This window comes from Pelodiscus sinensis, unplaced genomic scaffold (assembly GCF_049634645.1).
Source record: "Pelodiscus sinensis isolate JC-2024 unplaced genomic scaffold, ASM4963464v1 ctg104, whole genome shotgun sequence".
Lineage (NCBI taxonomy): Eukaryota > Metazoa > Chordata > Testudines > Trionychidae > Pelodiscus > Pelodiscus sinensis.
Genome location: NW_027465824.1, coordinates 217,554 through 239,423, shown reverse-complemented (window position 1 = coordinate 239,423; position 21,870 = coordinate 217,554). Strand labels below are relative to the sequence as shown.

Genomic DNA, 21,870 nt, shown 5'->3' with positions numbered 1-21,870 from the left:
GAGCTGTCAGCGCCTGAGGAGCTGGCACCTGTGCCCCCCAGCGCCTGAACCCGCTAGCTCTGCCTGTGAGACTGGTACCTGTATCCTCAGCGCCTGAACCCCCTAGCTCTGCCTGTGAGACTGGTACCTGTATCCTCAGCGCCTGAACCCCCTAGCTCCGCCTGTGAGACTGGTACCTGTATCCTCAGCACCTGAACCCCCTAGCTCCGCCTGTGAGACTGGTACCTGTATCCTCAGCGCCTGAACCCCCTAGCTCCGCCTGTGAGACTGGTACCTGTATCCTCAGCGCCTGAACCCGCTAGCTCCGCCTGTGAGACTGGTACCTGTATCCTCAGCGCCTGAACCCGCTAGCTCCGCCTGTGAGACTGGTACCTGTATCCCCCAGCACCTGAACCCCCTAGCTCCGCCTGTGAGACTGGTACCTGTATCCCCAGCACCTGAACCCCCTAGCTCCGCCTTTGAGACTGGTACCTGTATCCCCCAGCGCCTGAACCCCCTAGCTCCGCCTGTGAGACTGGTACCTGTATCCTCAGCGCCTGAACCCCCTAGCTCCGCCTGTGAGACTGGTACCTGTATCCTCAGCGCCTGAACCCCCTAGCTCCGCCTGTGAGACTGGTACCTGTATCCTCAGCGCCTGAACCCGCTAGCTCCGCCTGTGAGACTGGTACCTGTATCCTCAGCGCCTGAACCCGCTAGCTCCGCCTGTGAGACTGGTACCTGTATCCTCAGCGCCTGAACCCCCTAGCTCCACCTGTGAGACTGGTACCTGTATCCTCAGCGCCTGAACCCCCTAGCTCCGCCTGTGAGACTGGTACCTGTATCCTCAGCGCCTGAACCCCCTAGCTCCGCCTGTGAGACTGGTACCTGTATCCCCCAGCGCCTGAACCCCCTAGCTTCCCCGTGGGACTGGTATCTGTATCCCCCAGCGCCTGAACCCCCTAGCTCCGCCTTTGAGACTGGTACCTGTATCCCCCAGCACCTGAACCCCCTAGCTTCCTCTGTGGGAATGGCCTCTGTAACCCCCAGCACCTGAATCCCCTAGCTCCCCATGTGGGACTGGTACCTGTATCCCCCAGCACCTGAACCCCCTAGTGCCCTGAGGGACTGGCCCCTGAACCTCCTAGCGCCCCCTGCAGGATTGGCGCATGAAACCCCTAGCACCTCCTGCGGGACTGGCCTCTGAACCCCCTATTATCTCCTGCAGGACTGGTGTCTAAACCCCCTAACACTCGCGGCGGGACTGGCACCTGACCCCCCTAGCATCCCCTGCAGGACTGGCGCCTGAACCCCCTAGTGTCCCCTGCGGGATTGGCACCTGACCCCCCTAGCATCCCCTGCGGGACTGGCGCCTGAACCCCCTAGTGTCCCCTGCGGGATTGGCGCCTGAACCCCTTAGCAATCTCAGGGGGACTGGCGCCTGAACCCCCAGCACCGCCTGCAAGACTGGCGCCTGAACCCCCTAGCGTCCCCTGCGGGATTGGCGCCTGAACCCCCCTAGCGTCCCCTGCGGGACTGGCCCCTGAACCCCCTAGCGTCCCCTGCGGGATTGGCGCCTGAACCCCCTAGCGTCCCCTGCGGGACTGGCGCCTGAACCCCCTAGCGTCCCCTGCGGGATTGGCGCCTGAACCCCCTAGCGTCCCCTGCGGGATTGGCGCCTGAACCCCCCTAGCGTCCCCTGCGGGATTGGCGCCTGAACCCCCCTAGCGTCCCCTGCGGGACTGGCGCCTGAACCCCCTAGCGTCCCCTGTGGGATTGGCGCCTGAACCCCCTAGCGTCCCCTGCGGGATTGGCGCCTGAACCCCCTAGCGTCCCCTGCGGGACTGGCGCCTGAACCCCCTAGCGTCCCCTGCGGGATTGGCGCCTGAACCCCCTAATGTCCCCTGCGGGACTGGCGCCTGAACCCCCTAGCGTCCCCTGCGGGATTCGCGCCTGAACCCCCTAGCGTCCCCTGCGGGACTGGCGCCTGAACCCCCTAGCGTCCCCTGCGGGACTGGCGCCTGAACCCCCTAGCGTCCCCTGCGGGACTGGCGCCTGAACCCCCTAGCGTCCCCTGCAAGACTGGCGCCTGAACCCCCTAGCGTCCCCTGCGGGACTGGCGCCTGAACCCCCTAGCGTCCCCTGCGGGATTGGCGCCTGAACCCCCTAGCGTCCCCTGCAAGACTGGCGCCTGTGCCCGCCCTGCTCACCTGCTGGTTGAGCTCCAGGATCTGGTTGTCGGCCTCGGTGCCCCCGTTGCGGGCCACGGGCGGGTTTTTCCGGGCGATGTTGCTGGGGGCGACGTTGGTCACGCGGACTGGGACCTGGATCGTCTTGGGGCCCGTGGGGGAGATTCGCTGGGGGGCTGGAGAGAGCCAGAGCTTAGCAGGTCCCAGCCCGCCCCGCAGGGAGGGGGAAGGGGCACAGGCATGCGGGGGCCCGGGGCAGAGGGCAGCCGGGAGTGCTGCTCCGAGCACCAGCGTCAGACAGGACACGCGGGTTGGCTCTTCTCTGCCTCAGTTTCCCCCAATGGGCAACACAAAGCACCCCGTTGGTGGTGTGGGGGCCAAGGAAGGCAGGGCAGGAGGCCTCCTGTGGGGTAGCCCCACAGCCCTTACGCCCCCTGGAACGGGCGGCCCCTTGCCAGGAGCATGCGGGGAGGTGCCAAGCAGAGTCAAGAACCTGCCCCACATCTATGGGCCCCTCCTCCACCCCACCCCTGCTCAGACCCCTTGCCCTGCCATCGCTCAATTGGCCTTGCTCCTCCGGTCCCCGCGCCACCCTGCCCCAGCCCCCAGGGGGGAGGATGCTGGGCGGGTTGACCCCAGCGAAGGCAGATCCCCCCGGAGGCTCTTTCTCTCCTCCCCCGCCTCTCGATCTCTCTCTCTCTCTTCTCCCCCCACTTCTCGCTCTCTCTCTTCTCCCCCACCTCTTGCTCTCTCTCTCCTCCCCCGCCTCTTGATCTCTCTTCTCCCCCCCACTTCTCACTCTCTCTCTCCTCCCCCGCCTCTTGATCTCTCTCTTTTCTCCCCCCGCCTCTCACTCTCCTCCCCGCCTCTCGATCTCTCTTCTCCCCCCCACCTCTCACTCTCTCTCCTCCCCTGCCTCTCTCTCTCTCTCCTTCCCCGCCTCTCGATCTCTCTTCTCCCCCCCCACCTCTCACTCTCTCTCTCTTCTCCCCTGCCTCTTGCTCTCTCTCTCTCTCTCTCCTTCCCCGCCTCTCGCTCTCTCTCTTTCCTCCCCCCGGCTCTCGCTCTCTCTCTTCTCCCCTGCCTCTTGCTCTCTCTCTCTCTTCTTCCCCGCCTCTCGATCTCTCTCTCTCTTCTTCCCCGCCTCTCGATCTCTCTCTCTTTCTCCCCCCGCCTCTCGCTCTCTCTTCTCCCCTGCCTCTTGCTCTCTCTCTCTCTCTCTCTCCTCCCCCACCTCTTGATCTCTCTCTTTTTTCTCCCCCCGCCTCTCTCTCTCCTCCCTGCCTCTTGATCTCTCTCTCTCTCTTCTCTCCCCCACCTCTCACTCTCTCTCCTCCCCTGCCTCTCTCTCTCTCTCTCTCTCTCTCCTTCCCCGCCTCTCGATCTCTCTTCTCCCCCCCACCTCTCACTCTCTCTCTCTTCTCCCCTGCCTCTTGATCTCTCTCTCTCTCTTCTCTCCCCCGCCTCTCACTCTCTCTCTCTTGTCCCCTGCCTCTTGCTCTCTCTCCCTCTCTCTCCTCCCTGCCTCTCGATCTCTCTCTCCTCCCCTGCCTCTCGCTCTCTCTCTTGCTCTCCTCCACCCCGCCTCTCTCTCTCTCCTCCGCCCCCGCCTCTTGCTCTCTCTCTCCTCCGCCCCCTGCCTCTCGCTCTCTCTCCCTCCCCTCTGTCTCCGGCAGGATGCAGGCTCGTCCAGGCCCCGCCCCATGGGCATGTATGTCACCACCCCGCCCCCTTCCCCTCCCGCCGTGGCGCTCGGCTGAGTTCTGCGCCGTTCTGCCGGGCCGCCGCGGGGGAGCCCAACCGCGGCTTGCTCCGCTTACTCCCGTGCGGCGGCCCGGCGGAGCAGCGCAGAGCTCAGCCGAGCGCCATGGCGGGAGGCAACAGCGCCCCCCAGAGGCAAGACTATAACACTCCAGCGCTCCAGTGTCAGACATTGGGCTACTGTATTAGGATGACTCTCCCATGGTTTTGTTTCTCCTGTAAGCCGGATGTGTGATTGGTCCTACAAAGACATGTGACCTGCCACCTGGTGAAATCCCCCTGGAACTGGCTCTTTTCTTTGGGATGGGCTGGTGAAAGGACCCTCTGGGGAAACCCTACAGCCATTGGCTTCAGCTGCCTTGAACGGGCCCCTCGCTGAGAGCAAGCGCCCGCAGAGCCAGAGCCCAGAGCCAGGCGGACAGAGGGTGTGGGAGCGGGCTCAGCGCTCGGCCGCGAGGAGCCCTGCGCTGGGGGGCAGGAGCTGGCCTGCTTGTGCTTTAGCTCAGGAGCTTGCTTTGCGCTGCCTGGTTTCCCTGCGAGCTGCCCTGCCGGCTGTGCCGAACACACTGTGCTTAGCAACCCCAGGGCAACAGCTCTTGGGGGGCTGGGCGACACCTGTTGGGGGGCAGAACCACAGCTGTTGGGGAGCAGAGCAACACCTGCTGGGGGGGGCAGGGCCACAGCTGCTGGGGGGCAGAGCAACACCTGCTGGGGCAGAACCACAGCTGCGTGTTTCTGGCAAGGGGCGTGAACGCTGTGCTCTCTGCACGGCCCTGCGTGCCGTGTCCGATGGACTTAGCCAGCTCTGGCCCTGCGGGCGGGGCTCCAGGGTGCTAGCCCGTCCCTCTATCCGACCCTGGCTCGGCCTCTGCGCTGCTCTGCAGGGACGGTTACCCCAGCTCCGGGCCGTGGCTGGGGAGACCAGGGCTTCTGGCCCAGCTGCACAGGGCGGTGGGCGCCCCAGAGGGCAGGCAGGTGGGCCCAGGGCTGTGATCAGAACACTGGGGAACAGGCTCAACTTGTCACACCCGTGCAGACAGGCACTAGTGCCACGGTGGGCACCGCTGCCCCCCAGCCTGGGGCACAGGTCCCATGGGGGAGCTGGAGCCAGAATGGGGGGGCGCGGGGCTGGGCAGGACCGAGATGGGCATGGGAAGGAGCACAAGCTCAAGTCCTGCCCCTGGAGAGGAAATGGGAGGCCAAGCGCTAGGCGGGGGAAGCCAGGCGCTGGCGGGGGAGGCCGGGTGCCGGGTTGGGGAGGGCAGGCGGGGGAGGCCAGGTGCCGGCGGGGGAGGCCGGGTGCCGGGTTGGGGAGGGCAGGTGGGGGAGGCCAGGCGCCGGCGGGGGAGGCCGGGTGCCGGGTTGGGGAGGGCAGGCGGGGGAAGTCAGGCACCGGGGGGGGGGAGGCCAGGTGCCGGGTTGGAGAGGGCAGGCGGGGGAAGCCAGGCACCGGGGGGGGGAGGCCAGGTGCCGGGTTGGAGAGGGCAGGCGGGGGAAGCCAGGCACCGGGGGGGGGGAGGCCAGGTGCCGGGTTGGGGAGGGCAGGCGGGGGAGGCCAGGCGCCGGTGGGGGAGGCCGGGTGCCGGGTTGGGGAGGGCAGGCGGGGGGGGGAGGCCAGGTGCCGGGTTGGGGAGGGCAGGCGGGGGAAGCCAGGCACCGGGGGGGGGGAGGCCAGGTGCCGGGTTGGAGAGGGCAGGCGGGGGAAGCCAGGCGCTGGCGGGGGAGGCCAGGCACCGGTGGGGGAGGCCGGGTGCCGGGTTGGGGAGGGCAGGCGGGGGGGGGAGGCCAGGTGCCGGGTTGGGGAGGGCAGGCGGGGGAAGCCAGGCACCGGGGGGGGGGGGAGGCCAGGTGCCGGGTTGGAGAGGGCAGGCGGGGGAAGCCAGGCGCTGGCGGGGGAGGCCAGGCACCGGGGGGGGGAGGCCGAGCTTTGCACTGTCCCAGTGAGGGTGCGTGCCGGTAGCAGCTGGCGGGGATCTGCAAGCGCAGGGGCCGGGGATGCCGAGAGCACCGGCGAGGGGCCCACACTGCCGAGCAAGCAGAGAGCGGGGGGAACGGAATCGCACCCGGGCACTGAGTGGCTGCAGGCTGGCAGGGCCCTCGGTGCCAGGGAACCTGCTGCCCCAGGTGAGGTCTAGGGAGCGGATGGCACCAGATCCCGTGTCGGGAGAGCCAGGGTCCCAGCGGGCCTGGCAGCCAACCCCCTCCCCCGGGCCCGGCCACGCCCGCCCGCGATGCTGGCAGGCCCTCGGGGGTCAGACGCCGACGCAGCCCCAGCTCAGAACGCGCCCGCTCTCCCCTCCAAACCTGCTTGGCACCGCCGGCCGGGCACTCCTAAGCCGACGCCGCGCAAGGGGAGCCCCGCCGGCCGGGGGCCGGGGCAAGCAGCCGAAGGCCATGCTAGCAAGCTGGGCGGAGCCGGGCTCCTGTGGGCGCAGGGGCGGGGGTGCCAGCTGCCTCCGAGGGGGGGGACGTCATTACCTGCAGTGCCAATGGGTTTCTTGGGTTTGTTGAAGTTCTGATCACCTGGATTTGGAGACGGCGCCACGTCCTGGCCCTGCCGCGCCAGCAGCGGGTTGTACTCCTTCCCGTCGTAGTTGGCGTCGAAGAACTTCTTGAACCACTGAATGAACTCAAAGTTATCCTGGAACTTCCCTTTCACCAGCCTCTCCACCGCGATGATCTGCAAGGGCAGCGCCAGCCCCGTGAGGAAGGGCCCAAGGGACTGGCTGGGCCCCGGGCCTCCACCTCCCCAGGCCCCCCACAGCCCCACGCCCCCACTCACCGGTTATCTGGCATTTGGCCACAGCCACGGCTGCTGCCACTCTGGGGTGAGGCCATCACTCCCTGCCCCATCTCAGGCAGCCCATGGTGGGTGTGCAGGGGGGCCAGCAGGCACAGGGGAAGCTGGAGGGGGTTAGCTGGCAGGCACGTGAGGGGCTACTGGCAAGAATGGGGGCTTGGTGGACAGGGGTGCTGGCGGGTGGGCAGGGGTGGCTGGCACAGGGGTTGCTGGCGGGTGGCACAGAGACGGCTGGCACGGGGTGTGCAGGGGGTGGCTGGCACAGGCGGTGCTGGCGGGTGTGCAGGGGGCGGCTGGCACAGGCGGTGCTGGCGGGTGTGCAGGGGCGGCTGGCACAGGCGGTGCTGGCGGGTGTGCAGGGGCGGCTGGCACAGGCGGTGCTGGCGGGTGTGCAGGGGGCGGCTGGCACAGGGGGTGCTGGCGGGTCTGCAGGGGCAGGTGGCCCAGGCGGTGCTGGCGGGTGTGCAGGGGGCGGCTGGCACAGGGGGTGCTGGCGGGTGTGCAGGGGGCGGCTGGCACAGGCGGTGCTGGCGGGTGTGCAGGGGCGGGTGGCACAGGCGGTGCTGGCGGGTGTGCAGGGGGCGGCTGGCACAGGCGGTGCTGGCGGGTGTGCAGGGGGCGGCTGGCACAGGCGGTGCTGGCGGGTGTGCAGGGGCGGGTGGCACAGGCGGTGCTGGCGGGTGTGCAGGGGCGGGTGGCACAGGCGGTGCTGGTGGGTGTGCAGGGGCGGGTGGCACAGGCGGTGCTGGCGGGTGTGCAGGGGCGGCTGGCACAAGCGGTGCTGGCGGGTGTGCAGGGGGCGGCTGGCCCAGGCGGTGCTGGCGGGTGTGCAGGGGGCGGCTGGCCCAGGCGGTGCTGGCGGGTGTGCAGGGGCGGCTGGCCCAGGCGGTGCTGGCGGGTGTGCAGGGGCGGGTGGCCCAGGCGGTGCTGGCGGGTGTGCAGGGGTGGCTGGCACAGGCGGTGCTGGCAGGTGTGCAGGGGCGGGTGGCACAGGCGGTGCTGGCGGGTGTGCAGGGGTGGCTGGCCCAGGCGGTGCTGGCGGGTGTGCAGGGGCGGGTGGCACAGGCGGTGCTGGCGGGTGTGCAGGGGGCGGCTGGCACAGGCGGTGCTGGTGGGTGTGCAGGGGGCGGCTGGCACAGGCGGTGCTGGCGGGTGTGCAGGGGTGGCTGGCCCAGGCGGTGCTGGCGGGTGTGCAGGGGCAGCTGGCACAGGCGGTGCTGGCGGTTGTGCAGGGGCGGCTGGCACAGGCGGTGCTGGCGGGTGTGCAGGGGCGGCTGGCACAGGCGGTGCTGGCGGGTGTGCAGGGGGCGGCTGGCACAGGCGGTGCTGGCGGGTGTGCAGGGGCGGGTGGCACAGGCGGTGCTGGCGGGTGTGCAGGGGGCGGCTGGCACAGGCGGTGCTGGCAGGTGTGCAGGGGTGGCTGGCCCAGGCGGTGCTGGCGGGTGTGCAGGGGTGGCTGGCCCAGGCGGTGCTGGCGGGTGTGCAGGGGCGGGTGGCACAGGCGGTGCTGGCGGGTGTGCAGGGGGCGGCTGGCACAGGCGGTGCTGGCAGGTGTGCAGGGGTGGCTGGCCCAGGCGGTGCTGGCGGGTGTGCAGGGGTGGCTGGCACAGGCGGTGCTGGCGGGTGTGCAGGGGTGGCTGGCACAAGCAGTGCTGGCGGGTGTGCAGGGGTGGCTGGCACAGGCGGTGCTGGCGGGTGTGCAGGGGCAGCTGGCACAGGCGGTGCTGGCGGGTGTGCAGGGGGCGGCTGGCACAGGCGGTGCTGGCGGGTGGCTGGCCCAGGCGGTGCTGGCGGGTGTGCACGGGCGGGTGGCCCAGGCGGTGCTGGCGGGTGTGCACGGGCGGGTGGCCCAGGCGGTGCTGGCGGGTGTGCAGGGGCGGGTGGCACAGGCGGTGCTGGCGGGTGTGCAGGGGCGGGTGGCCCAGGCGGTGCTGGCGGGTGTGCAGGGGGCGGCTGGCCCAGGCGGTGCTGGCGGGTGTGCAGGGGGCGGCTGGCACAGGCGGTGCTGGCGGGTGGCTGGCCCAGGCGGTGCTGGCGGGTGGCACAGGTGGGGCTGGCGGGTGTGCAGGGGCGGGTGGCACAGGCGGTGCTGGCGGGTGTGCAGGGGCGGGTGGCACAGGCGGGGCTGGCGGGTGTGCAGGGGGCGGCTGGCCCAGGCGGGGCTGGCGGGTGTGCACGGGCGGGTGGCCCAGGCGGTGCTGGCGGGTGTGCAGGGGCGGGTGGCACAGGCGGTGCTGGCGGGTGTGCAGGGGCGGGTGGCCCAGGCGGTGCTGGCGGGTGTGCAGGGGCGGGTGGCCCAGGCGGTGCTGGCGGGTGTGCACGGGCGGGTGGCCCAGGCGGTGCTGGCGGGTGTGCAGGGGCGGGTGGCCCAGGCGGTGCTGGCGGGTGTGCAGGGGGCGGCTGGCCCAGGCGGTGCTGGCGGGTGTGCACGGGTGGCTGGCCCAGGCGGTGCTGGCGGGTGTGCAGGGGCGGGTGGCACAGGCGGTGCTGGCGGGTGTGCACGGGCGGGTGGCCCAGGCGGTGCTGGCGGGTGTGCAGGGGCGGGTGGCACAGGCGGTGCTGGCGGGTGTGCACGGGCGGGTGGCACAGGCGGTGCTGGCGGGTGTGCAGGGGTGGCTGGCACGGGGCGGCTGGTGGGTGGCACAGGGAGGGGCCTGGTGGTTCTCTCTTGTCCACGTTAGTCTCAAGCTCACAGTTGGGCATCTGGGTGCGCCCACTGCAGGGCTGGCAGAGCCTTGGGCACGCGGCTCAGGGCCTGGCAGGGGCAGTCAGCGGCAGGGGTGTCGTCCTGCCAGGCTACGGGCCCCCAGCGAGGGCAGAGGGCGAGCAGCCCGGCAGGGACCCACCTTGTCCACCCCCATCTTCTTGAAGGCGGCCTGCAGCACCTTGAAGTTGTGGATGAATTCGTGCTCCAGCTTGGCCTGGAACTTCACCTTGCGCAGGTGCACGCAGCCCGGGAACAGCATGTCCATGAACTGGCAGTAGGCAGCACCTGCGGGCAGCACGGGCACGGGGCACTTGGCTTCCATGCCCCGGGAACGGCGCAGTCCTGCCCCCACCCCCAGTCCCTGCTGCCCTGGCCGCACCCCCAGCTGCCCACCCACACCCCCAGCCCGCCAGCACCCGCCCGCACCCCCAGTCCCTGCTGCCCTGGCCACACCCTCAGCCCGCCCGCACCCCCAGCCTGCCAGCACCCGCCCGCACCCCCAGCCCACCAAGTCCCTGCCCGCACCCCCAGTCCCTGCTGCCCTGCCCGCACCCCCAGCCCACCAGCACCTGCCCGCACCCCCAGCCCGCCAGGTCCCTGCCCGCACCCCCAGTCCTTGCTGCCCTGGCCGCACCCCCAACTCCCCGCCAGCACCCCCAGCCTGCCAGCACCCGCCCGCACCCCCAGCCCGCCAGGCCCCCGCCAGCACCCCCAGCCCGCCCGCACCCCCAGTCCCTGCTGCCCTGGCCACACCCCCAGCCCGCCCGCACCCCCAGCCTGCCAGCACCCGCCCGCACCCCCAGCCCACCAGGTCCCTGCCCGCACCCCCAGTCCCTGCTGCCCTGCCCGCACCCCCAGCCCACCAGCACCTGCCCGCACCCCCAGTCCCTGCTGCCCTGCCCGCACCCCCAGCCCACCAGCACCTGCCCACACCCCCAGCCCGCCAGGTCCCTGCCCGCACCCCCAGTCCTTGCTGCCCTGGCCGCACCCCCAACTCCCCGCCAGCACCCCCAGCCTGCCAGCACCCGCCCGCACCCCCAGCCCGCCAGGCCCCCGCCAGCACCCCCAGCCCGCCCGCACCCTGCCTGGGGTGTAGACGGAGCTTGATCCTGCCTTGAGGGCGGGGGGCTGGACTCGATGACCTCTCGAGGTCCCTTCCAGTCCTATTATTCTATGATTCTATGTACCCCCAGCCCACCAGGTCCCTGCCCGCACCCCTAGCTGGCCAGGTCCCTGCCTGCACCCCCAGCCCGCCAGCACCCGGCCCACACCCCCAGCCCGCCAGGTCCCTGCCTGCACCCCTGGCCTGCCAGCTCCCTACACCTCTGCCAACTCGTCATGGCCCTGGGGCTCCCCCCTCGACCCACCAGCTCTCTGTGGCCCCTGGGCTCCTCCCTTGCTCTGTTTGCTCCCCACGGCCCCTGAGATTCACTTTGCCCCTGGGGCTTTACTGGGTGTTGCTGTCTGCTCTGTGAGCTTGTGTTTCTGCCTGTCAGTTCTGTCATGTGGGAGTCTCAGTTGTCCTGCATTTTGCTTCAACTACCCCTGACTCGCCAGGACACCTAGGGCCAGCCTGAGACGATAACAACCCTGTTCCCAGGGAGAGAGGCGGGGCTGCCTGGGGGCTCAGTGACGCTCAATGAAGGTGCCAACAGCTCTTTGTTTGTGTGGATTCTCGCCTTAGTATCCCTCCTCCCTACTGCTCCCCTATGGCCCTGACCCGCTGCTTCTAACTATCCAATCAAACAAAGGGAGGAATAAATGGGAAATGTTCAGACTGGAGAGGGGTAACGAGTGGTGTCCCCCAAGGGTCAGTCCTGGGACCAATCCTCTTCAACTTATTCATAAATGATCTGGAGAAAGGGGTCAGCAGGGAGGTGGTAACGTTTGCAGACGATACCAAACTGTTCCGGATAGTCAAGACGGAAGCAGAGTGGGTAGCCCTTTCAAAGTCCTCTTGGAACTAGGATGCGCGAGTCCTGAGACGGCGCCAGTCGGAGGGTGGAAGGCGCGATGGCCGCCAGTGCACGCCGAGCGATGGAACTGGCACAGAGCGCGGCCCAGCACTGAGCGAAGAGGGGCTCTTTACTTGTGAGCGCCTCTGCTCTGCCCCGTGGGGCGCAGTGTTCGTGGCTGAGGTGGAGGAGAACGTCTCCGTCCGGGGACAGGAGATCTGGAGTTTGGAAGCGGGCAGGGAGGTCAGAGACATGGGAAGCCAAGTCTGCCTGGGCCACGCCAGGGCTCTGGGGATTACTCGCCCTGGGAGCGAGCGGGAGAGGAGGGAACGTGTGGCCAAGGTGGGCGTTCCTTGGGTCCGGTGGCTGCTCTCCAGCAATACTGGGGCACTTGGTGTTCCGGCTTGTGGCACAGAGGTCTGCAGATGGCCAGTCCCCTTGTGGAATAGATGGCGCGGGTCCTGCGCGTGAACCGCCCATGGAGGCCTGTTGCGAATGGCGGCCAAGGGTATCGGCCACAGCGTTCCGGCTGCAGGTGAGATGCCCTGCTGTGGTGGATACACCGATTCCAAAGGAGTACCACCCGCGCACCGGGAGTCGAGAACGAGCCCCCTCCCTGGCGGTTGGCGCAGACCATCGTAGTGACGCTGTCGGTGAGGCGGCCCCCATGGCAGAAGTGCCTGCACGCACTGCGCACAGCTCCGCGCTCCGGGAGACCCCTCGGTGGCCCGTTTGCCCTGAGCGCCGTGGTGCCAGAAGCAGGCCCCCAGCCCAGGAGGGAAGCGGCCGGGGGCGTCTGTTTGGATGGCGGTGCCGGATGGACCGGGCTTCGAGGTCTGGCCTACCCGCGTGGCGAGGGAAGGGTGCTCGGGGTCTGAGCGCTGCTGTGTGGTGGGCCAGTGCCGAACGCCGCCAACGTGCAGGCGAGCGGGAGGACTGGCGTATGTCGTGGTGCCAGGCGCCCCCCAAGTCGGGGGACTGCCTGCATCCTACCGCCGCCAAACGCTGCTCTGGGAGGCTCGCACACGCTGTCGGAGAATCCGGGGAGCCCAAGGACTGGGTGGGGCAGAGGGCGGATTTCTGCCCAGTGATGACGAAGCCGAGGGACTCGGAAAACCTCTCGGCAAGGAGGAGCACGTCTCCTGTGGCTTGCTGAGAGGGGCCTCGGATAAGGCCGTTGCCTGAGGAGGGGAAGGTGGCGATGCCCTTGCGGCTAGTTGTGCTGTGGCCACCGCCTGTCTGGGGACACACCCTGAGGGCGGAAGAAAGCCCGCAAGGAAGTGAGCAGAAGCCACCGTGACACGGAGAAAGCGCCTGTGCGCTGGGTGGATAGTTCTGGCTCCTGCAGGTCGCAAACCGGCCTCCTTCACCCAGCGCCGGAGTCGCTGCCGTGAGCGTGGCCGTCGGGCGCCACGGCTTGGGGAGGTATCCGTGTAGCTGAGGGAGGGCGAGGAGGGCCACTACCCTCTGCTCTTTTTTCCATCAGGAATCGTTGCAGTAAAATGCGGGGCAGCCCCCTCGATAGCTCCAGGGCGCAGCTGTGGGACTCGTGACGGAGCAGGGCTTCGGGGAGGGAGGTTGGAGGAACTGGCGTCGGGGGAATGGAACAGCCACACCGGTGATCTCCGCGGTCCGTGGGAACTGCTGCCCACCGGCTGTCCAAAGGGCGCAGGGGATGCTGGCCGGTGGCGCACTCGGGCGGTGCTGGCGGAGAGGAGAGGTTGTGCCCACCGGCTGTCCAAAGGGCGCAGGGGATGCTGGCCGGTGGCGCACTCGGGCGGCGCTGGCGGAGAGGAGAGGTCGCGCCCACCGGCTGTCCAAAGGGCGCAGGGGATGCTGGCCGGTGGTGCACTCGGGCGGCGCTGGCGGAGAGGCCACGCCCACCGGCTGTCCAAAGGGCACAGGGGATGCTGGCCGGTGGCGCACTCGGGCGGCGCTGGCGGAGAGGAGAGGTCGCACAGGCCCTTGGCCAAAGCCTCAGACGTGCTGCTTGGAGGCCAGTGGGCTGGCCGAGCGGGAGTTCGGAGCTTGCTGGTGCTCGGCCTGGGTCTCTGGTGGGGCATGGGACGCCTCCTGCGGCGTCCGGTGGCACGTGAGTCTTTGCTGGAACGGAGGACGTCGTCCCTCTTCGCAGCACAGAGTCTGTCTTCAGCCAACGGTAATTCCTCCACCTCTGCCGGGGAACGCCCGCTGCTTGCAGACATCACTATGGATGTGGCCGTGGCTCTTGCCGCGGGGTCGGCAGCGCGGAGGGCCTTTGCGGTGCTGAGCGGGATGCAGCTGTGACGTAGTGGGGGCACTTGCTGGGCTGTGGTGACCTCTGCTGTCTGGAGCAAGACCCAGCCGGGAAAACCTCACTATGCAAAGGTGACTCCGTACCGGTTGAACCAGCCAACCCCCCATGGGGAGAAACAAAGGGAGGTGGATGCTGCCCTGGCTGGGGGCAGGGCTTGGAGAGGGGGAGTTAGTTCCTGGCTGGGAGGATGGAGGAAGCAGCCTCAGCTACAGGCTGGGGGGTTTAGAAGCCGAGACCCCCCCCCATATCAAGGGGGGCTGAGGCATCCTAGGCCTGCCCTGTAGCCTGATGACATCTGTGCTGTGCTGTATCCTGGAGCAGCAATAAACCACCTCTATTCTACTGGCTGGGGGAGTCTGTTCGTGCCATTACGGGGGTGCAGGAGACAGGGGACCCCCAACGCGCCGTCACAGCAGCGCACCCCTCCTGACCCAGATTTAATACGCCTCAGGAAGACGTTGCACCAGCTGTGTTAGTTTTGCGTCACTGTCAAAATCGCGCTGGGCTACAAGTGCCGTATCATTTGCTACCCGCAGCTGAAGCGCCGAGGAGGAACGACGCTCTTCTCCCGAACGAGGCCAGATGCTTGGCCTGAATATTGGATTTCTATTGAGGGGTCTTAGATCGCCGGTTCGCAGCGTCAGCCACGAAAGAGCTGGGCTGTGGGTGCAGAAATCAGAGTCCGTGCCCTTTGTCGGCCCTCTCATTAGCTGGGGGCTGCGGCTGGTGTTTGCCACGACTGCTCCAGCTAAAGGAGGCGCAATTGTCGCTTTGGCGGAAGGCTGCAGGCTCTTTCCGACTCTGGCTGTTTTCCTTGCACTCCGATAACGCAGCCTCCTGGCTGGGAGCGACCCTTCTGGATAAGTCCTCAGGTTGTGTCCGGCTGGCGCAGGCGCGGGATCGGCAGGGATAAGCACCTCCACCGGAGGAGAGGACCACGTGTCAGTTGTTGCATGTCAGGCTCATCGTAATCTGCCCCCTTCCGTCTCTAGATCTTCTGCTGGAGATGGTGGAGTGTGGATGGGGGGTACAGATCTGGGAGACCGGTACCGGGGGGTGCCCAGTGACGGCACGGAGACCAGCAGGCTGGATAGTGCGGGTGGTAAGACCAGTCTGGACACTGACGCAGTGGGGACTGTACTCACTCCTGTAGACAGTGCACACTCTGGTTTGTATTCACTGTCTGCTCTGTGCAGTGGGTGCAATTCTACTGCCCTGTGCTGCTCTGGAGTGACTCTGTGTGTGCCTCAGTTTCCCTGGGCACTGCAGCACTGTCTGCATGAGGGGGAGGCCGGGCCGGGCTCACGGGGGGCGTGTCCCTCGCTCAGCGCCGGAGCACCAGGCAACAGCAGGGAACAGGAACTGAAGAGAGGGGGTGGGGCTGCGGAGAGGACTGGGACCAGTTGCTAGGTGTGTGTTTTAGTTTCCGGCTGGCCGGGTGTCACGTTGCTGAATTGGAGGGAAGCAGCCAGATCGCTGCTGCACCCCTAGGTGGGGGTGTTGGCCCCAGAAATTGGTGTGGGGGGAGCCATGTGGGGTATTGAATGAGAGATTATTGTTTGTTGATCTTATGTACGCTACTTATGTGAGTGTATAATGTCTGTGTGTGTAGGTAGGAATCTGTAATCTGTGTGGAAGCTGAATATTTCTGTGAATGTGGTTAAGCATGGCTATGGACAGGCTGAGTAGCAAAGCCCTGTGGAACAATGGCTCTCAATAGGCTATGGACACACCCAAAGAATGGGATTTGTCACCTGAGGGCAGCCAGCAGGGAACATAGAGATTGGCCTCTGACCAGGTGACCTGCTACATACTAGAAGAGGCCAGGAAGGAGTATAAAGAGGCCATGTGGTCGATGCTATTTTGTTCTCAGCTCAGCACTTCATCCCAGAGGCAGCATTGCAGGGATTGAAGAGCCCGGAAGACCTGTGAACCCATCCTGATCGTAGGATGTGCAATAAGAACTTTTAAACCAGCAGCTGTACATCTCTGCTAGAGCCTGCATCGAGAACTGGGAGATTCGGTGCATGTAACGTACTGTACTTTAATAACCTTACTCTCATGCTTTTCTTTCTTGTGATAATAAACCTTTAGATATAGATTCTAAAGGATTGGCCCAGCGTGATTTGTGGGTAAGGTCCAGAGGGTAAATTGACCAGGGATCTGTGGCTGGTTTCTTGGGACCAGACAGAACTTGTTCGGGGTAGGTGGGATTGGGTGCTAGGACCCCCCACCTGTGTCTGAGGCCCGGGGCCATCTGGGGCACGGATATTGCTGGGGTGTCGGAGGGGTTTTGCTCGGGAGGCTTCAGGCAGGCAGCTGAAGCGCTCTGTGAGACTGGTTTGTGGCCTGTTTGGAGAGGTCGCCAGTCAGGGGGACTGTAAAGAGCCCCGGATTCGAGCAATTCGCCCTGAGCGGACGCCCGCAGCTGTGCCCAGACACGGCCCGGTCCGTCACACCGGGGGAGGAGGGCACCTAGCTGGTTGGGGGGGCCGGGCAGGGGGGCTCCCTCGCACCCACGGGGGTGATGAGAAAGCCGCGGTCGATGTCCTTGGCAAGCCGCGTGGACTCTTGCTGGAGAAAACGCTCCTGCTGGTGGGAGTCTGCAGCGAGGCCGAGCGGCGACGTCGCGATGACGAGCCCCAGGGGGACACCGAAGAGCCCAGGTGGCCGGACAAGGTTTGCCGCGATGCCGGCAGTGACGGTGGGCAAGACAAGGGTTTGGGAGATTTGGGCCTAGCCTCCTTCGGGCCGCGGGTCCAGTCAGTGCTGGCTGTGCCCTGGGCTTGTCAGGGGCCCAGCTGCCAGACCCCTCCAGTGCCGGGGTAACCGGTGCCGCGCTTTGTGCCCACCGGGGATCGGGTTCTGTCGTGGGTGCAGCACGGGGGCACGGCCTGGCTTATCTCCCGCGCTAATTCGGGGCGCGAGGGAGCGGGCCGGCGAGACCTCTCTGCGCCAGTCTTGGTGCAAGAGAGCGTGAGGGTTTCCTCTGTGACAGACGCCTGCCCCCTGTCTGACCGGGGCTCGAGCGCTTTGTCAAAGCGTCGCGGGAGCAGCCTCCGCTCCGTCCTCGCGAGGCCTGGCCGCGGGGCTGCGACAAGGAACGCGCCTCACCCAGGCGCCAATACAGGAGTCTGAAGCGGGCGTAGGGTCGCGGCGTTTCGCAGCTTCCCAGCCTGGGGCTCCAGGCATTTTGTCATTCCACGTTGTCTCTGTGCTTCTACCTTGTTCTTGCTCACTCGTTTTTTCCGAAGTAAAGGCCCGAGGGGCCCACCTGGCGGCGCGCTGCCCCAGAGGGACTGCGCAGGAACGACTGACCACCGCCAGCTAACTCCCCGCGTGAATGAGAACCAGACCAGCACTTAACGAACTAGAACGCAATTTCTCCCCACAGAGCGTGAGGAGGAGACACGCTGGAGCTGTCTGCAGCCAAGGGCGGCAACGAGGCAACAGGGGAGTCGGGCCGCGGCAAACTCCAAAAGGCGCGACCGGCCCGCACCCCTCCCGCGCCCGCGCAGCCCAACCGGATACTGCTCATCCAAGTCTCCCATCTGCGGCGCTGGGACAAGCCCGACACCAACGCGGAGCACCCCCGGCGCCATGGCTGGAAGAACAGGGTTCCCTCCACGGGCCCTGGGGGCTCCTCTGAGCGGGGCCCGGAAGGGCTGACGCCAGAGACGGAGCAGGCGGCAGACTTGTGACGGGTGGATGGAATTTTGTTCCCTTTAAAATTTTTACTCTCAACCTTTTCTTTCTTTCGCTTACTAATAAACCTGGATGCGAGATGCCACAGGCCGGGCCCAGCGAGCCCTGGGGTGAGACCTGAGGGGTAAATCGCCCTGGGACTGGGGCTGCTCCTTTGGCACTGGGAGAGCCTGTCCGGAGTCGGGGGGAGGGTTAGAACCTCTCCCCTGTGTAAGGAGGGCTGGGGGGCACAGGGAGCACTGGGGTGTCTGAGGGGAGGTGGGGGGATGGGTTATCACCTCTCCCCTGTGTAAGGGGGCTGGGGGGCACAGGGAGCACTGGGGTGTCTGGGGGAGGTGGGGGATGGGTTATCACCTCTCCCCTGTGTAAGGGGGCTGGGGGGCACAGGGAGCACTGGGGTGTCTGAGGGGAGGTGGGGGGATGGGTTATCACCTCTCCCCTGTGTAAGGGGGCTGGGGGGCACAGGGAGCACTGGGGTGTCTGGGGGAGGTGGGGGATGGGTTATCACCTCTCCCCTGTGTAAGGGGGCTGGGGGGCACAGGGGGCACTGGGGTGTGTGAGGGGAGGTGGGGGGATGGGTTATCACCTCTCCCCTGTGTAAGGGGGCTGGGGGGCACAGGGAGCACTGGGGTGTCTGAGGGGAGGTGGGGGATGGGTTAGAACCTCTCCCCTGTGTGAGGGGGGCTGGGGGGCACAGGGGGCACTGGGGTGTGTGAGGGGAGGTGGGGGGATGGGTTATCACCTCTCCCCTGTGTAAGGGGGCTGGGGGGCACAGGGAGCACTGGGGTGTCTGGGGGAGGTGGGGGATGGGTTATCACCTCTCCCCTGTGTAAGGGGGCTGGGGGGGCACAGGGAGCACTGGGGTGTCTGAGGGGAGGTGGGGGATGGGTTATAACCTCTCCCCTGTGTGAGGAGGGGCTGGGGGGCACAGGGAGCACTGGGGTGTGTGAGGGGAGGTGGGGGATGGGTTATAACCTCTCCCCTGTGTGAGGGGGGCTGGGGGGCACAGGGAGCACTGGGGTGTCCGAGGGGAGGTGGGGGATGGGTTATAACCTCTCCCCTGTGTCAGGGAGGCTGGGGGGGCACAGGGAGCGCTGGGGTGTCTGAGGGGAGGTGGGGGATGGGTTATAACCTCTCCCCTGTGTGGGGGGGGCTGGGGGCACAGGGAGCACTGGGGTGTCTGAGGGGAGGTGGGGGATGGGTTATAACCTCTCCCCTGTGTAAGGGGGGCTGGGGGGCACAGGGAGCACTAGGGTGTCTGAGGGGAGGTGGGGGATGGGTTATAACCTCTCCCCTGTGTGGGGGGGCTGGGGGGCACAGGGAGCACTGGGGTGTCCGAGGGGAGGTGGGGGATGGGTTATAACCTCTCCCCTGTGTGGGGGGAGCTGGGGGGCACAGGGAGCTCTGGGGTGTCTGAGGGGAGGTGGGGGATGGGTTAGAACCTCTCCCCTGTGTGAGGGGGGGCTGGGGGGGCATAGGGAGCACTGGGGTGTTCGAGGGGAGGTGGGGGAGGGGTTAGAACCTCTCCCCTGTGTGGGGGGGCTGGGGGGCACAGGGAGCACTGGGGTGTCTGAGGGGAGGTGGGGGATGGGTTAGAACCTCTCCCCTGTGTGAGGGGGGGCTGGGGGGCACAGGGATGTCTGAGGGGAGGTGGGGGACGGGTTATAACCTCTCCCCTGTGTGGGGGTGCTGGGGGGCACAGGGAGCACTGGGGTGTCTGAGGGGAGGTGGGGGATGGGTTAGAACCTCTCCTCTGTGTGAGGGGGGGCTGGGGGGGCACAGGGAGCACTGGGGTGTGTGAGGGGAGGTGGGGGATGGGTTATAACCTCTCCCCTGTGTGGGGGGAGCTGGGGGGCACAGGGAGCTCTGGGGTGTGTGAGGGGAGGTGGGGGATGGGTTATAACCTCTCCCCTGTGTGGGGGGAGCTGGGGGGCACAGGGAGCTCTGGGGTGTCCGAGGGGAGGTGGGGGAGGGGTTAGAACCTCTCCCCTGTGTGGGGGAGCTGGGGGGCACAGGGGGCACTGGGGTGTGTGAGAGGAGGTGGGGGATGGGTTACAACCTCTCCCCTGTGTAAGGGGGGGCTGGGGGGCACAGGGAGCACTGGGGTGTCTGAGGGGAGGTGGGGGAAGGGTTAGAACCTCTCCCCTGTGTAAGGAGGGGCTGGGGGGCACAGGGAGCACTGGGGTGTCTGAGGGGAGGTGGGGGAAGGGTTAGAACCTCTCCCCTGTGTAAGGAGGGGCTGGGGGGCACAGGGAGCACTGGGGTGTCTGAGGGGAGGTGGGGGATGGGTTATCACCTCTCCCCTGTGTGAGGGGGGCTGGGGGGCACAGGGAGCACTGGGGTGTCTGAGGGGAGGTGGGGGATGGGTTATAACCTCTCCCCTGTGTGAGGGGAGCTGGGGGGCACAGGGAGCACTGGGGTGTCTGAGGGGAGGTGGGGGATGGGTTATCACCTCTCCCCTGTGTGAGGGGGGCTGGGGGGCACAGGGAGCACTGGGGTGTCTGAGGGGAGGTGGGGGATGGGTTAGAACCTCTCCCCTGTGTGAGGGGGGCTGGGGGGCACAGGGAGCACTGGGGTGTCTGAGGGGAGGTGGGGGATGGGTTATCACCTCTCCCCTGTGTGAGGGGGGCTGGGGGGCACAGGGAGCACTGGGGTGTCTGAGGGGAGGTGGGGGATGGGTTATAACCTCTCCCCTGTGTGGGGGAGCTGGGGGGCACAGGGAGCTCTGGGGTGTCCGAGGGGAGGTGGGGGATGGGTTATAACCTCTCCCCTGTGTGAGGGGGGCTGGGGGGGGCACAGGGAGCTCTGGGGTGTCCGAGGGGAGGTGGGGGATGGGTTATAACCTCTCCCCTGTGTGGGGGAGCTGGGGGGCACAGGGAGCTCTGGGTGTCTCGGGGGTTGCTCGTGCGGCTCCTTGCTGGCCAGGGTGGGGAACAGCCGCGCTCGGGGTCGCTGGCTGGGTGGCCCATGGGGAAGGACCCAGGCCCGGGCTGGCAGTCGTCCTGTCTCAGCATTTTGCCCTGACTTGGCCCTCTCGGCGGTGCCCGGAAACCCGCCCCCCAGCTCGCCGCGGTCCCTGGGCTCCCCCTCCCGTCCCAGCCCCTGGGCCTTGGGCCCTACCTGAGCAGAGCTGTTCGATCTTGGTGTAGTTGAGGTGCAGGGAGTCGTTGACCCAGGCCAGCATGTCATGGCGACTCAGGTTCTCGCTGGTCACGGATGTGGAATACACATTGACGGCCATGCCCCAGCTGGGGACAGAGACACGCGTCAGGACGTGGGGGGCGGCTCCTCCGCCCGGGCTCAGGTGCGAAGTGTCCCCAGGAAACACTGGGCCCCCCATGTGGCCTGGGGCAGCCAAAGGGCAACGGGGGGCGGCCTGGGGGCACACACAGGCCCACAGGGGGCCAGGGCGGAAGGCGGGTAGGGGGTGCTGCTTCTGCAGGTTCCGCCCCCCAGAGCCCCGCCCCACAGCACAGCCCCCCACAGCACAACCCCCCCAGAGCGCCGCCCCACAGCACAGCCCCCCACAGCACAACCCTCCCAGAGCCCCGCCCCACAGAACAGCCCTCCCCAGAGTCCCACAGCGCAGCCCCCCCGAGCCCCACCCCACAGCACAGCCTCCCCAGAGCCCCGCCCCTCAGCACAGCCCCCCACAGCACAGCCGCCCCCCAGAGCCCCCCCCACAGCACAACCCCCCCAGAGACCCCCCCACAGCACAGCCCCCCCAGAGCCCCTTCTCCTGCTCCCCACTCCACGGCAGGCCCTACCCTGGAAGGAACAGCAACCCTAGTGCCACAGTTTCCAGCTGGGGGCTGCCAATTATTATGAGACACAGAAAAGCAAAACATCTCCCCACCTGCATAAACTGCCCCCGACGGCCCCGCCCCACTGACGCCCCGCTGCCCTGGAGGGCCTGGGGCCGGCAGGCATTTCCCTCCCGTCCTGGGGCCAAGCAGGGTCACCCCAGGCCAAAGAACCGCGCCCGGCACGGGGCACCAGGCCAAAGAACCGCGCCCGGCACGGGGCACCAGGCCAAAGAGCCGCGCCCGGCACGGGGCACCAGGCCAAAGAGCCGCGCCCGGCACGGGGCACCAGGCCAAAGAACCGCGCCCGGCACGGGGCACCAGGCCAAAGAACCGCGCCCGGCACGGGGCACCAGGCCAAAGAGCCGCGCCCGGCACGGGGCACCAGGCCAAAGAACCGCACCCGGCACGGGGCACCAGGCCAAAGAGCCGCGCCCGGCACGGGGCACCAGGCCAAAGAACCGCGCCCGGCATGGGGCACCAGGCCCAAGAGCCGCGCCCGGCACGGGGCACCAGGCCCAAGAACCGCGCCCGGCACGGGGCACCAGGCCAAAGAACCGCGCCCGGCACGGGGCACCAGGCCAAAGAACCGCGCCCGGCACGGGGCACCAGGCCAAAGAACCGCGCCCGGCACGGGGCACCAGACCAAAGAACCGCGCCCGGCACGGGGCACCAGGC

At 67.6% G+C, this 21,870-nt stretch overlaps 2 protein-coding genes across 4 annotated transcripts in view; both read right to left on the bottom strand.

Annotated features, from left to right (window-relative positions):
* MAPRE3 (microtubule associated protein RP/EB family member 3) overlaps positions 1–21,870 on the bottom strand; it is a 64,070-nt gene that overhangs the window by 3,780 nt on the left and 38,420 nt on the right. For 2 of the 3 annotated variants that reach the window (XM_075914576.1, XM_075914578.1), the window contains exons 2-5: positions 20,510–20,637; positions 9,573–9,718; positions 6,405–6,606; positions 2,187–2,341 (exon numbers count right to left, since the gene is read on the bottom strand). In XM_075914576.1, coding sequence (XP_075770691.1) covers positions 2,187–2,341; positions 6,405–6,606; positions 9,573–9,718; positions 20,510–20,637 — 631 coding nt within the window. The remainder of the gene's footprint in view (positions 1–2,186; positions 2,342–6,404; positions 6,607–9,572; positions 9,719–20,509; positions 20,638–21,870) is intronic. The other variant, XM_075914577.1, reaches the window with a different exon arrangement.
* Positions 6,705–9,566, bottom strand: LOC142823503 (uncharacterized). Its single transcript, XM_075914558.1, has 2 exons — positions 8,008–9,566; positions 6,705–6,830 (listed from the first exon to the last, which is right to left on the bottom strand). Exons 1-2 carry the CDS (start codon positions 9,427–9,429, stop codon positions 6,705–6,707), a joined length of 1,548 nt encoding a protein of 515 aa, XP_075770673.1. The 5' UTR covers positions 9,430–9,566.